This window comes from Trichechus manatus, unplaced genomic scaffold (assembly GCF_000243295.1).
Source record: "Trichechus manatus latirostris isolate Lorelei unplaced genomic scaffold, TriManLat1.0 scaffold00105, whole genome shotgun sequence".
NCBI lineage: Eukaryota > Metazoa > Chordata > Mammalia > Sirenia > Trichechidae > Trichechus > Trichechus manatus.
In genome coordinates this window covers 2,107,115-2,122,324 of record NW_004444041.1, presented here as the reverse complement: position 1 = coordinate 2,122,324, position 15,210 = coordinate 2,107,115, and the positions used below count along the sequence as shown (strand labels likewise).

Below are 15,210 nucleotides of genomic sequence, written 5' to 3'. Positions count from 1 at the left end.
GTTTGTTTTTATTTTAGATCTTCATTAAAGATAATTAAGATTGAAGCTTTTTTTGGGAGGTGGAGGGTATGATTGAGATGTCCTGTACTGATTTTCATCCTCACTTTTGTTTGTTTGTTGAAGATACAGTTTAAATTAAAATAGGAACAAAATCTAAAATATAATAGTGTCCATCAACCAACCTTCATTAGCCCATTTACCATAGCCAGGTATTAATTTCTCAAATAACATGATCTTCAAATGTTGAAACAACTTATTATTCTTCCTCTATAAGAAGACATGACACTGAAAAGTGCCAAGAAAAGACCCTCAGAATTAAGATGATGATAGATTCAGGGAAATATTAAATTGTTTAAAGGTGGGGTAAATAGAGTAAGGGTCATTAATTTCTCAGACATCATCCCTCCACTTTTAATGCCACCCACATATCCAATTAGTAACAGCAGGCTTAATGCTACAGCAACTAACCTACTTTCTGAAAATAGAAGACTTAACCATGGGAGGTAAGTTAATTCCTTTAAGAGAAAAGGTTACATCAAGTCAGCTACCTTGTGCAGAGCTTAAATGTCTATTTTCTATGCAGTCAATTACTCTCTAATGCTATTAGTCATCTCAACATATGATTTAATTATTGCTTGAAATACAACTCAGACGCACTACAAAATAATCATTTAACTAATGCAATAATAGCATGGTAACATACATTTGCAAAGTTCTACACCAGGTCACTTCTTCCTTTTCAAGGGAGAGAAAGATGGCCAAATTTCCTTTGGCACACTCCTCCCCTATGTGGCAAGTGATAAAATTTCTACGTTATACCAACTTCCTTAAATGTGAAGAGGAAAAGCAGCTCAGTGTAGTGGTCCACAGTGCTGTCTCCTGCAGAGCAAAACATGCCAACTCTATCATGAATATCACTGCTTAAGGACCTACCTTCTCTCTACTACTATGAGCAGTTAAAGACCTTTGTGCTGCCCCACGAAGAGCTGTTCGGTAATTATAGAAATTGCTTGAAGGGTCCATCTGATGCTGTAGACAAAAGAGAGAAGAGGATGAACTATTTAATTCTCATGTGCAGGAACTTTACATGATGACACTTTTAACTATACATAAAAATTTAAAAAATAAGTTAGAGAACTCATTAGGAGTATCATTTATCTCTTTCATATACACATATACACACGAAACACATTAGAATACAAAGGTTTTGTTTCGAGCTTTGGTTTATTTACATACGCTGGTATCAATTTCAGTAATGTTAAACTTAGACTAAATTCCTTGCAGGCTACTGTTGAATTAGACCCAAAACTGAAAACAGTCAAACATCAGCATTAGAAAAATTTACTAGTTTCATTTAAAGGTCAGTGGGCCAGTTGACAGTTAACCATGCACAATGATACAACACTTTGTAGAGAACTTGCTCTTTGTACGTGGTAACAAATCATTCACAAATAATTAGAGCATACTATCTTGCAAAAGAGAAATGAAATTAGACAATATGAATAAAGCATCACATAATACATCTAATCATAATTCCTAATTTGGGGGAAAACTTGGGAAGGAGCCTTTTCTTATCTCCAAAGATAACAGATTGAAAATACCAGCACAGCAAGGTAGTATCGTATTTTTACACAAATAATGCGCACATTACGTTTTTTTGCCAATCGCGCAAAACTACCCACCTCCACTGTTTTTGTAAGTGCACTATGCTAAGTGCTACATATGTGGGCATGTTATTTACATGGGCACGTTATTTGCGAAAAAATACAGTACTGAGATGAATACGACTCAAACACAATGCTTTTTGCCCAATTCTTACTACCTCAGAGATACAGTAGAAGGTCTTTTTGTGCAGGTTGGCTAAGTGTGTTGAAAGGATGGTAAGTGAACATTTCTCTGGGGGATGGGGAACTCCTCCCCAGGGACACTGTAGATAAATGAAGCTAGCAGGTCCCCAGTGAAGGAAAATTCTCAATTGTTCACAACCCAAATTCTATCCTGGCATGCAATGTGATGTGATTGACAGGTCATGGTTTCTCCAGTTGATGAACCTCAAAATGGAAACCTGTCTATAAAATGACTAGTCCACAACCTGATTTATTTCCCTCTCCAATTCTAATCCACCTCTTCTTTTTCTGGGTCTGCAAGAATAGACAGGCTTTTCCCTCTGTAGTCCTGTCTCATCAATGGGCAAGATTACATATGGGAACTCCACATTCCAGTGTAAAATGTTACTTAACAGCAAAGTGTGAGTTTTGCATACCTCAAGAATGTCAAACTTCGCAGTCTTCACTTTGGCCCAAGTTTTCTTTAGTCGAGAGACTGGGCTCATATTCATGCCAGCTTCCCAGATAAAATGAAAGAGGAAGGAAAAAGAAGGTTGAATAGAGAAATAGAATAGCCATTCCAACTTATACTCTTATAAGGTCTTCACTGTTAAGTGTAAATAAGATTTCTGCTAATTAATAGTAAGTTATAAACTCTAATTTTGAAATTTTTTCTTGCAAATTCCCCCTAAGCCTGCAAATAACATAACTGCTTCCATTTACTTTGAGCAGGGGTTGGAGAACTGTCTTTAAAGGGCCAGACAGTACATATCTTAGGCGCTGTGGGGGGCCATACAGTCTGTGTCACAACTACACAAGTATTGTAGCATGAGAACAGCTATGGATACTACATAAACAATAAATGGCTATGTTCCAATAAAACTTTATTTATGGACACTGAAATTTGAATTTTATATTATGTTCATTTACCATGAAATAGTCTTCTGTTTTGGATTTTTTTTTAATCATTTAAAAATATAATAACCAGTCTTAGGTCGCTGGTCATTAAAAACAGGTAGTGGGTGGGATTTGGCTCCCACATTGTAGTTTGACCTAGAACTTGACATTTCCATATATTATCTCATATACCCTCTATTCCTACAGAAATAAGCTGAAGTTCCAGGAGTAAGAAATTTTCCCAAGGTCATCCAGTTAACAAGTAGCAGAGATGGTAGCTCATACCGATCTGACTCTAAAACCTACATTCATTCCAACACGCTGCGCTGCCTCCCTAAATGATGCTTTACGTACCATGGCTGCTTGGAAAAATGCTAATATATTGTTCATACAGAAAAAGAGTCCACATCAGCCTAAATAATTCCATATATTAAGTCCATGCACAAACATTCGTATTTTAGGAACTAGTGTAAGAAGATTCTTTTTTTATTTAATTGACGTAAATGTACATGCAGGGCAACACACGGATGTTAGAGGAATTTTGACAAATGTATTAACCTGTGGATCACCACTCTAATCAAGATACAGAACATTTAGTCACCCTAGAAAGCTCCCCTGCTCCCTCTTCTAGTCAGTCCTCACCACCCATAAAAGTTACAACAGTGGTTGCCTATTACCACAGATTAGTTTTGTCTATTCTAGAACTTAATATAAATGGAATCATACTGTATATATATTTTTCATGTCTGGCACCTTTCTTCAATATGATTTTGTTCATTCATGTTATTGATATATATCAGTGGTTCATTTTTATTTCTGAATAGTGTTTCATGGTATGAATACACCACCAATTTGTTTAGCCATTCACCCTTAAATGGCATCTGGGTTGTTTCCAGTTTTTGGCTATTATGAAAAAAGCTGCTTATAACATTCTTGCTTATAAAAAGTCTTGACATATGTTTGCATTTCTATCAGATGAATACCTAGGTGTGGAATATCTGGGTAATAGGGCAAATATATACTTAACTTTAATACAATCTGCCAAACAATTTTCCAAAGTAGTAGTACCATTGTAAACTCTCATCAGTAATGTATGAGTGTTCCACTTGCTCTACATTCTCACCAATACATGGTCTTTTCATTTCAGTCATTCCAATGTGTTAGACGGTATTTCACTGTGGTTTTAATTCACATTTCCCTACTGAATAATGATGTGGGGCACCTTTTAATATACTTATTATTCATTTGCAGTTCTTTTTTTAATGTTTGTTTAAGTCTTTTGTCCATTTTTTCATTAGATTATTTGTCTTTTTATTATTGATTTGTTGTTGTTGTTGTTAACTATTGTCAAGTCAGCACCAATTTACAGTAACTCCACGTACAAGAGAACGCAACATTGCCCAGTCCTGCACCATTTTCATGATCACTGGTCTGCCTGATTCCTTTGTTGCGCTCACTGTGTATTCTGAGTGCCTTCCAACCTAGGGGACTCATCTTCTATCACTATACTGGACAATATTGTGTTGTGAGCCATAGAGTTTTCATTGGCTAATTTTTGAAAGTAGATTGCAAGACCTTTCTTCCTAGTCTGGAAACTCTGTGGAATCCTGTCCACCATGGGCGACCTTGCTGTTACGTGAAATATTGGTGGCACAGCTTCAGCAGTGTAGCAACACGCAAGCTACCACAGTAGGACAAACTGATGGACGGGTGGTGGTATTGATTTGTAGGATTCTTTATATATTTCTAGATACAAGTTCTTTGTCAGCTATATACATTACAATATTTTCTCCAAGGCTGTGTTTTGTCTGGACATTTTGTTAACAGTGTAAGAAGCAAATTAAGTAATATTATATTACCTAGATTGTGGACCTTTCGGGCCCCTCATTTAGAGGACCTTCCTGTTCACTATTTTCAAGGAGTGAGCCAGATAAACAGAGCTAAAACTTAGCCAGCATTCTTATGAGGGAAACAAATGAGAAATGATATGGAAAAAAGAATTGATGAGAGAGGGGATTTATCAGGGGCAAGATTACTGAATTAAATTTGGTGGCTTCTCAGGCTTTAAATTAACTCTGACTTTATTCAAATGATTACTGAGTACCTGCAATGTGAAGGACAACCATGTAACTGGTCACATAAACTAGGATTTTTTTAAATGAAAGAGTCACTATTACTAATTATGGCAAGACAACAGGTAGAAGCTGGGAAAACCAAGACATACTGTCACCCCATGTACAATACTTATAAAATGAATGGAAAGAAACAGGGTTACTGGCATTAAAATTCCCACGCTGTAGAGGTGGAGCAGGTTTGTATAATGGGTAGTAAGGTCTGCTGGTGATAAGTACTATAGAAGCGTAGGCAGTCAGAAAATGTTCTAATTTCCCAGGCCATTCTCATCCATAGTGATGCAATCATATTATTTAGTCTCAGATCATCTATCTCTATGATGCTTGATACACAAACTACCCAAACACTTTACAAAATTGTTTATTTAGACACATGCCTCACTTATAACCTTTTATAAATATTCAGGTGAACTAAAAGTATTCTATAAATTCTTGCACTCTAAAAAAAATATCAGACATACTTGCACCACTGGGGCTATTTAAACCATTTTGAATGTTCTGAAATAATTCAGGATTAAAACGTACATTTTTCATGAACAAAACTACACTACTTTGCAAAGTTACACTGGCTACATTTCCGAGAATCTATAAAGCACACCTATCCTCTGGAAAATACTCACAGATTATTGCCATCAACGAGTTAAAATTGCCAATATTAAAACACTCCCGAGCTACGTCAATGAAATACTCAATCATTCTTGCTCGGTGTTTCTTCTTTACAGGCTGTGCAGGGAAAGACAATAGACGGCAGTTATCCAGCATATAGGCCCAATAGTTACAAAGTATGGAAAAATAGTATAGTGAGATAAGAGACAGAGAAAATTAATTTTCTCACCATGCAGATTTCTGTAGCAACTAAATAGCTGAGGCGGTTAAACCATTCGACATAAGCTTCTAAGTTTCGTGTTTTCTTTCGGTCACTGTAGCAAGTCTATAGATAAAGCAAAGTGAACAGATGAGCTGGAGAAAAAAGAATATATTGGGCTCTCATTTTGTCAGATATATGACTTTATTCTCAGTTTCTGGGTTAGAAAACCTTCCTAGGACCAAAAAAAAGAAGAAGAGAAAAGAGCAAGAGCCACTGACATTCTCATCTCTCCTTACAGAAGCAGCAGAATCTCTTAGTATAGTCCAGTGAAAGCCCTGAGGTCTAGAAATACACTCTGACACAATTGTAAAGCTGCCCTTCCCTCTCAGGAAGCTAACTTACTCTGGGTAGGACTGCTCTGTCCTCAGAAACACAATCCAAACGAGTCTGGGCTAAAGGATTTTTGTCAGCTCTTAAAAACAATCTTGACTGATCAATGGAATAAGAACACCAATTGCTGTCATCACAGCAAGGAGGACTAAGTGTGCAGGGGACTAGGAAATTTTCTCCTGAAATTAGGTCTTAGGACAAAATTTTCTAGCATCATGTAACAGGAAACCAAATATCTTCCAACATAGACAAATGAATGTCTACACCATCATGGACTTTAGTAGGGTGAGTGACACATTGTTCAAAAGCAAAAGAGCTTAACCTCATCTTGGAGTTCAAGGCCAGGCTTGGACAGGTTAAGCACACCCCTCTTTCCTTCCTTCCCAAAAAAAAAAAAAAAAAAAAAAAAAAAAACAAAAAAAAACCCTCTACTAGTCTTCTATTGCAAAATGTATTCTTTACTTCCTGTATTGCAGGAAACTGTTCTAAGGCCGGAAGACAGCTGTTGCCCCTACTCTCAGAGGGGGCCTTTCATCAGTGGGTGAAGCAGTCTTTGCCTAACAATTCAAAATGCTTCTAGAAGTCATTGGGGAAAAAAAAAAAAAAGATTTCTTATGCATGCACACTGATATTATAGTCTGTAGCCTGTATTATTTTCTTTATGTGTGGGCTTCACCCAGGCAATAAAGCTGTCATAAGGGATTTACCTTAAAGTAAGAAGCAAAGCAGTAAAGACCCTTGCTCAGCAAGCTGGATGTACTTCCTGTCTTACTGCCCCTGCTACTGCTGAATCATGAGCAGAGCCTTTTCTTATATTTTCCTCCTGACTTAATCTGCTAAAACTATTATTCTTTTATCTTCTACCTTCATCACCACAAATACATGCATCTACTTGCTATAAAGGGCTTATTAAATTTCCCAATAAGGAGGAAGGAGAGGCTAAAAGTTGGCGATAGGGTAAGAATATTATACAACTGCTATGAATCAGGCACAGTTAAAAAAAAAAAAAAAAACCAAAACACTTTTTATTTTAACACCTAAAACAGAACAGTTTTGACTTTTGTCTCTCATGCTTACTATTACAGATTAAGGAATTCCATTTCTGCTTCCAGGGCTGACCTCCAGGTAGACTGATGGACTTTACCTTGTCATTGTCCAAAGGGTCCTTCTGCACAAATGCTTGAACAAATTCTTCTGGCCCAATATAATTGAGCCTCTCCTGAAACACAAACCCAGCAGATCAACAGTGTTAAGGAGAATTAGAAGAAATGGACAATTTCCTCTACTGACTTCTGGCACCTCTATTTTTCATGTAGCTTATAAAATAAGCCATTAACCCCAAATACTTCTATTACCTTCAAGAAAGATCTGAACAGAGGCAATTTTCTGCTTTGGTCATGCTTCAAAAGATACTGAAATACTGAGTGGGTTAGGGAATAATATGGAGCCCTGGTGGCACAATGGTTAAGAGTTTGGCTGCTAACCAAAAACTTAGCAGTTCCAATCTACCAGCCGCTCCTTGGAAACCCTATGGGGTGGTACTACTCTGACCTATAGGGTTGCTAAGAGTCGGAATCGACTCAACTGCAACGGGTTTTTGTTTTTTTTGTTTTTTGTTTTTTTTTTTTTTGATTTAGGGAATAATAAGAGTCCCTGAGTGGTGAAAGTAGTTAAATGCTCAGCTGCTAACCAAAAGGTTTGAGGTTCAAGTCCACCCAGAGGCACTGTGGAAGAAAGGCCTGGAGATATACTTCCTATGAAGTACAGTTCTACTCTGACACACAAGTGGAAATGGACTTGACAGCAACTGGTTTAGGGAATAATGTGATTTGAGGAGGAAGATGAGGAACGTCAATAAACTCTTTGCTGTTGAGGTCTTTCTGTAGTCTTGCTTAGTATTTCTTTTCAAGTGAATTCTCAGAACATCAGCAGCATTATATTCAAATATCTAAAAACATGTTCCAACTATTTTGTAGATTATTTCCCATTTGGATCATTCTAACCTCTCCCTGTGACATTATTGCTGACAACTACATTGTTTGGTTGCCAAAACAAACCATATATGTGGTTGTAAAGGGTAAGAATGATAACGGCCTTACCAGCTCTATGTGAGTCAGCTGCTGGGCCAACGTGTAAGGGTCACTGCAGACAGTAATGATGTCCCGTTGTATGGACTGTGGCTTGGTCTTGAGAACCGTGAGTCGATCTGTGGATGTGGCACTGATTTTTGCCAGGACTTCCTCGTACTGGCTAAGAGTAGCAAGCTTGCGGATGAGACACTGGATTATCTGTTGGACATTCTTCCGATATGTCTGCCAGGACATAAGCAAAGGATTATAGTCTAGCTCTGTATGTCACACCACTATGCAGACTCGAAGACTATGCCCCAAACTATTTTACTTTAATGTAAGAGAACTGCCTTGGTTCAGGGCAGTTATAGGAGGATTCAGCCTAGCACTAACAGTTTAAAAGAGAAGGTACAACTCAGGTTTGGTCATGAAAACATTACAATGATGTTTTAGATTAGCTATTGAGGGAATCTATAGGTCGCCGTGAGTCAAAATTGAGTCAACAGCAATGGATTTGGTTTGGTTTTACTAAGGGAATCCAGTATAATGAGAACCATATACAGGCAGTCCCCAGGTTATGAACGTCCAGCTTACCGATAACCTGTAGTTATGAACCAACTCTCGAAAAGCCTATTACATTAAAAATTCGAGATACGTACAATGGTTTATAATAACAAATGGGCGCTACTTTGTGATGTGCATCAAAATACTATTATTACATTATTACTGTATTATCATATTAAAGATGTTTTAGTGTATTTAGAAGTGTTTCTTAATTTTTTTTAGGAATAGAAAGGTACACTATATACCAAATACTAAGACAAATATTTGACTAACTGACATTCGATACAAACTGTACCTAACTGTTCCAACTTACATGCAAATTTGACTTAAAGGCAGATTTAGGAATGGGAACTCACTCATAATCCAGGGACTGCCTGTATAACTAAATTTTACTTTTGGTGGATTAAAATGCATTGATAGCAAGACAGAGCATTCTTTTCCTAAGGTTTTATCTTTAGGAATACCTTCTTGATTTCCCCATTCCTGCAACTGCCAATCTCATTAGTCTAAGGACATGGACGGCTACCTGACTGAGATATACCTTTACTTCCCACGCACCACCTAACCACTTTCCTGATGTCCACTCTATCATGCACTGCCATAAAGAAACAGCAGTTATTCATTTTGGTACCTGACCTCCATTTGTCTCATGTCCATTTCTTTTGAGTTCATGAGTCAACACTAATATTTCCAATCAAACTCTTCCACATGGCAATTGTTCCAGTAATGCTATTACCAGCTGCCACGTTGTTTATTACTTTATTATGCTATTACCACAACACTTAAGACAGACTAGTTTAAAAAGCATGGCATGTACTATAGACAAATGTCAACCTCTTGCCTTTTAAACCACTTCTAAGTCAAAGAAACAACTTCAAAATCAATCAATTCCTAGGCTATAGTTACCATGATATAGGTTATGGAGTTATTTTATTCTTTCCTTACTAGCCAGAAATTGACAAACTACAAATCTCGTTCTAGGTAAATGGTGATGCCCATATCACAGAACAGCAAACAGGGTGATTCAGGCTGATTCAATGACAATGCAGTCCTTAGGTCAACAGCTCCAAAGGAAGGCAGACTCAGTGAATTTATTGTCATTAGTTGTTGCTAAATCAGCTCTGACACACGGCGACCCAACATAAAACAGAGCAAAATGTTGCCTAGTCCTACACCACCTTTAGGATTGTTGGTATGCACAAACACATTGTTTCAGTCACTGTGTATTTTGAGTACCTTCTAACCTAAGGGGCTCATCTTCTAGCACTATATTGGACAATATTCTGTCATGATTCAAGAAGTTTTCATTTGGCTACTTTTTGGAAGTAGATCACCAGGCCTTTCTTCTCAGTCTATCTTAGTCTGAAAACTGCTGAAATCTGTCCATCATGGGTGACCCTGCTGGTATTTAAAATACTGATGGCACTGCTTCCAGCATCGTGGTAACATGCAAGCCACCAAAGAACAACTGACAAGACAGAATATGTGGAAAGGCTTATGTTTATGTTTTTCACTCCCTAATCAGCTCTTTAAGAGGTACTACAGCATCATTTTCTGAGATTAGTCATCTGAAAATTAAATGGCATCTTACCAAGTATAAGAAATACACAAGTATTAAAAAAATCTATTTTTTTTTACAAGGGCAATTTAGTTTACCAGAGCATGTTATGAAAAGCCAAATGAACAGACATTTGCAAACTTAAGCTGAGGAAATTTACAACATCTTCTGGAAATGGTTAATTCTCCCATAGTCAGTTCAGGAAAAACATACTCAGCCTTCTTTTCTTCCTCTCTACTTGTCTGTATACTCCACTGAGTACTTTAAACTGGTCCACTGGACATTTTATTCCCCTCTAAATTCATAGACCACTGTAAAATCACTAATGAAATGCTTAAGTGTTTAAAAAAGTTGAACCTTGGAAACCATATCTTCCATACAGCATTAAGATTATCAGTTTAGAAGATGTTATATATTTGGTAATATACTTGTCACTCAAGGAAAATATCTTTTTGGAATTTCAAGCTGTTCAAAGTCAAGTTGAGGGCTATTTAAAATCACTCGCCCTTATTCTCCCACTCCTTCTACTTTCAGAACTTTTGAGTTATATTAAAAATCCATAAACTTAAAATACTTTTTTTAGTCCCTTATCCCCAATAAATGTATACATGAGAGTTAGATACTAGTTCTAAAAATTATGCAAATATTTCCCAGTGTACTCATAATAAACACTTTTTTGGAGGTACTTTAGTTACAGCATATTACCATCCAGAGTAAAAAGTACATTTTATAAAGTTGTAGTTCACAGCTATTGAGGCCTATTTACAAAAGCAATCCACTTCTGTCATTATCTTACAACTTTTCTAAACATTATTTGACATGGATAAGGGAATTATCTTCTAGAATAAGTCTTTCTGAGAAAATTTCTGAATTTTCTGATAGAAATTTTACTTGTTTCCAATAAAATAGTTTTTAAAAAGGAAAAAAAACAAAAAACAAAAAACATGGCCAAATCATACACCAATGACCCAACCATATATCAGACTACTGTGCAACAGCTGAAAGAAGATTCAGCTATCTGCACTGACATAGGAAAGCTTCTAGGACATTTTAATGACTAAGGAAAAAAAAAAAAAGGAATGAAGAACAACTGGTAAATACGTACACATTATAACCTATACATACTACTTCTATGGAAGTAAGTATATGCGCATAAACACATATACACTGAGAAGCAGCTCTGGAAGGATACACACAAAACTAACAACTACTGTTCCTCTTGAGAAGGAAGCAAGATTGACGGAAGTTTTGAGTGCCCTTTGCTTTGTGTAAATTATCTTTAATTTTGTTTTTAAACAATGAGAATGAATGGAAATATACAAGGTCACTGGCATTAAAATTCCCATGCTGTAGAGGAGGAGTAGGTTTGTATAATGGGTAATGAGGTCTGTGGGTGATAAGTCCTACAGGAGCATAGGTACTCAGAATATGTTCCAGTTTCTCAGGCCACTCTCTTGTCCACAGTAATGCAATCATATTATTTAATGTCAGATCATCTATATCTATGATGCTTGATACTTAAACTACCCAAATGCTTTTTAAAACCATTTATTTGGGCAAATACCTCCCTTATAAGCTTTTATAAATATGCAGATGAAAATTAAAGGACTCAAAGTAGTCCATGAATTCTTGCATACTAAAAAAAGAAAAGACACTGCACCATCGTGGCTATTTAAACCATTTTTAAAAGACTTTCCCATCAAATGGGATTTCTTCATTAATGCATGTAAGAAAGTTCTTTCCACTCAAAAAAGCCACAAACAACTCATTTCAAAACCTCATCCATTACCCTACATTTCAGCAGTGCTTCCAAGCATGTTATCATTCCTACATCATGCACCATCCCCCTTCACAGGATTACCAAGGAAAACACTTTTGTCAGAAATTCCCACTTCTCTGCAGGTCACCACCTGAGGGTACTAGCTGAGAAGCAACAAGCACAAAAGCAGCTAAATAAGCACTGGCAACAGCCTGTACCTCTCATTCTGATTTAACTGGTCTGGGGTGCAGTCTAGGTCCAAAAAGAAACCAAACCCGTTGCTGTCAATTCCAACTTATAGCAACCCTATAACACAGAGTAGAACTGCCCCACAGGGTTTCCAAGCAGCAGCTGGTGGACTCAAACTGCTGACCTTTTTGGTTAGCAGCTGAGCTCTTAATCAATGCGCCACCAGGGCTCCACAGCCTAGGCAGCAGTATGTAAATACTCCCCAGGTGATTCTAATATGCAGCAAAGCGTAGAACTAACGCTCTACAGAACATCGAGCATATCCGGTAAGATTTTTAGTCTGCACTTTGGTGTTGGTGATGTTGTTGTTAGTTGCCATCAAGTCCTTTCCAACTCATGGAGACCCCATGTGTGCAGAGTAGAACTGCTCCATAGAGTTTTCAAGGCTGTGACCTTTCAGAAGCAGATCAACAGGTCTTTCTCCCAAGGTGCCTCTGGGTGGGTTCGAACTGCCAACCTTTCAGCTAGCAGTCAAGTGCTTAAACCCTTTGCTCCTCCCAGGGACTCCTCCTTCTGCACATTACAAATGCTTTTTTTTTTGAGAGGAGGCAGAGGAATACATACCCTTAAGGACTCAACTCCAAAGATGTTGCTAGTGAGCAAAACAAAGCAGGAAAATATCAGAGGAAAAAGTACCCAACAGGGTATAGGGGGAAAGCTATTCGAATAACAAAGAACTACTCTGTGTGTGTATGTGTGTGTCTATGTGTGTGCTGGAGAATGTGTGACCTCTTTAAATCTCTTGCTGACATTTGATTCCATTACAGAAACCAAGCTTCGTGTTGTTAAGCATGCTTCCTCACTGAGTCATGAATTGCTAAATATGTACTTATTCTTTTTTATAACTTCAAATGCCCGTGACGGTAATTACCTGGCAAATAAAGACAGAAGTTCTTATTATAAAGACCAGCCCTGTAAGGAAGAGAAGATTGCATTCTACCCACTACAGGCATTTGTCATGTAATTCAATCATTAGTTTCATTTTATGTTTCTTGCAGGCAAGCCCTAATAAACCACTTCATTTTGGGCAAATCCCCAGGGGGAAAACATATTAAGCCAAATTATGGAGAACTGCTCTAGCCAATGCAGAAGAACCAGACTAAATTATATATACACCACATCTGGATTCACTGACTGCCCCCACAAAAAAAAATCCCCAAATTCCCAGACAAGAAGCAACAAGTCCCACCTCCAACCCATACTCCTTTCAGTGGAGGGGAATCATTTTCTCCTATTCCAGCAATCGATTCATTAGTTTGTTCATTTGTTCATTTATTCATTCATTCATCCATTAAGACATTGCTGAGTGCCTATTAAACATTAAGCATTGAGCTACAAGTTAGGGATTCTATGATGAGCAGAGAAAGTGTAGCACGAGTCTAGCGGGGGAAACACACAATAAACAAGCAAATAATTACTAACTACAGAGTACTGTGAGAGAAATAAGGTACTAGTGGTGAAAGCCACTAATGGGGGGGTATGATCTGGTTGGGATGGTAAGAAAAGGACTCTTGGAAGAAAGACACTTAAGCACATCACAGACAAAAAGACTGTCAAGCAAAGAACTAAGGAAAAGCATTTATCACACATTTTTAAAGCTAAAAAGGACATTAGCGGACTTCCGGCAAAAGGGTGCTCCAGGCAGAAGCACCACGCCATCCCTCCACAGCAAAGATCCGAAAAACTAAACAGAAGAGAGAAAACAACAATCCTGAAACCCTAAAACATCAAAAGAAGAGATAAAGAACTCAGCCAAGCACCGAATGGAGTGAGAAAACTGACAGAGAATGGAGAACAAGGAGAGATTCATGCAGAGGTCCCCTATCAGCTAACGCAGCACGGATCTGCCATCTTGGACTCCTATCGGAGACCAGCAAACCAGTTTCACAGAGCTTCCAGCGGGAGACAAAACAACCGGTAATTTGAGATATATGCTTTCCCGCGACCTACCCCTTTTCACCCCCACTCGGCCTCCTCTGCTTCCCGTGGCCACAATCTCTTGTCCGGGAAGCACCGGCTGCTCGGATTCCACCCACCCAAACGGGCCGGCTCTCTGAGTGCCATTTGTTGGCTGCTGGTGGTGTTTTTTTCTGCTTCTTTTGATTTCTTCCTTAACTCTCACCACCTTCCCCTCCTTTCGCTCAAATACCTGGCTCCGTACACCATCTTTGCTTCTTCCTGAGGGGCTGCAGAGCTCCGTTCAAGTCTGCAGCTGCTTCCCAGTCTGGGCTGCCATGCTGGTGGGATCCCCGGGCTTTTGTTTGTTTGTTGGTTTTCTTTTCCTTTTCTTCAGTTGGGAAACTGTTCTGGCCAGGCGGTGCGGCGGGGCTTGGAACCTACACCCTCGGCTTGCAGAGACGTGCAGAGGGATCCCTGAGGGCATTTATTTTTTCGTTGGTTTTTTTTCTTTTTTCTGTTTTTTTGGGGGCTTTTCTTTTTCTTATTTTTTTAATTTGTTTTGTTTTCTGTTCACTCTTTTTACCTTTTTGTCTTTCTTCATTACTCAGTTTCTCATCTCTCTATTATCTTCCTTCTCTTTCTGTTCCCTGAATACCTGGCACTGTAAATCTCTACGCCTTCTAGCCAGGCTGTACTGCAACACCCGAGAATAACTTCCCCAGACCTCATAGCCACACCAGTAGGATCCCTGGGAAATTTGGTGTTCTTTTCCCTTTCTAATTTTTCTTTATTCATTCTTTTCTTTTCTTTTTTTTCTTCCTCTTCCCCTTTTTGTTTTTCTCCATTTTATAGTCTCTCATCTCTCCACTCCAATGGCAAGCTCCCCTAGCATTCTTTTTTGTTTGTATGTTTTTGACTCCCATTCCTCTCTCCTCTCTCCCATATACATCTTAGCTCCACATATAACGATCTCCCCGCTACATCCTGCCTACCTGCACTATACGCTTAACATCACACCACCAAGCAGCACAGGCATGGCCGACTGGAACCTGCCCTGCA

At 38.2% G+C, this 15,210-nt stretch overlaps 1 protein-coding gene across 3 annotated transcripts in view; it reads right to left on the bottom strand.

Annotated features, from left to right (window-relative positions):
* Positions 1-15,210, bottom strand: part of RASGEF1B (RasGEF domain family member 1B) — a 50,488-nt gene that overhangs the window by 11,280 nt on the left and 23,998 nt on the right. For all 3 annotated transcript variants that reach the window (XM_004383104.3, XM_023737598.1, XM_023737597.1), the window contains exons 5-10: positions 8,153-8,365; positions 7,198-7,272; positions 5,691-5,786; positions 5,476-5,578; positions 2,264-2,343; positions 934-1,029 (exon numbers count right to left, since the gene is read on the bottom strand). In XM_004383104.3, the coding sequence (XP_004383161.1) occupies positions 934-1,029; positions 2,264-2,343; positions 5,476-5,578; positions 5,691-5,786; positions 7,198-7,272; positions 8,153-8,365 (663 nt within the window). The remainder of the gene's footprint in view (positions 1-933; positions 1,030-2,263; positions 2,344-5,475; positions 5,579-5,690; positions 5,787-7,197; positions 7,273-8,152; positions 8,366-15,210) is intronic.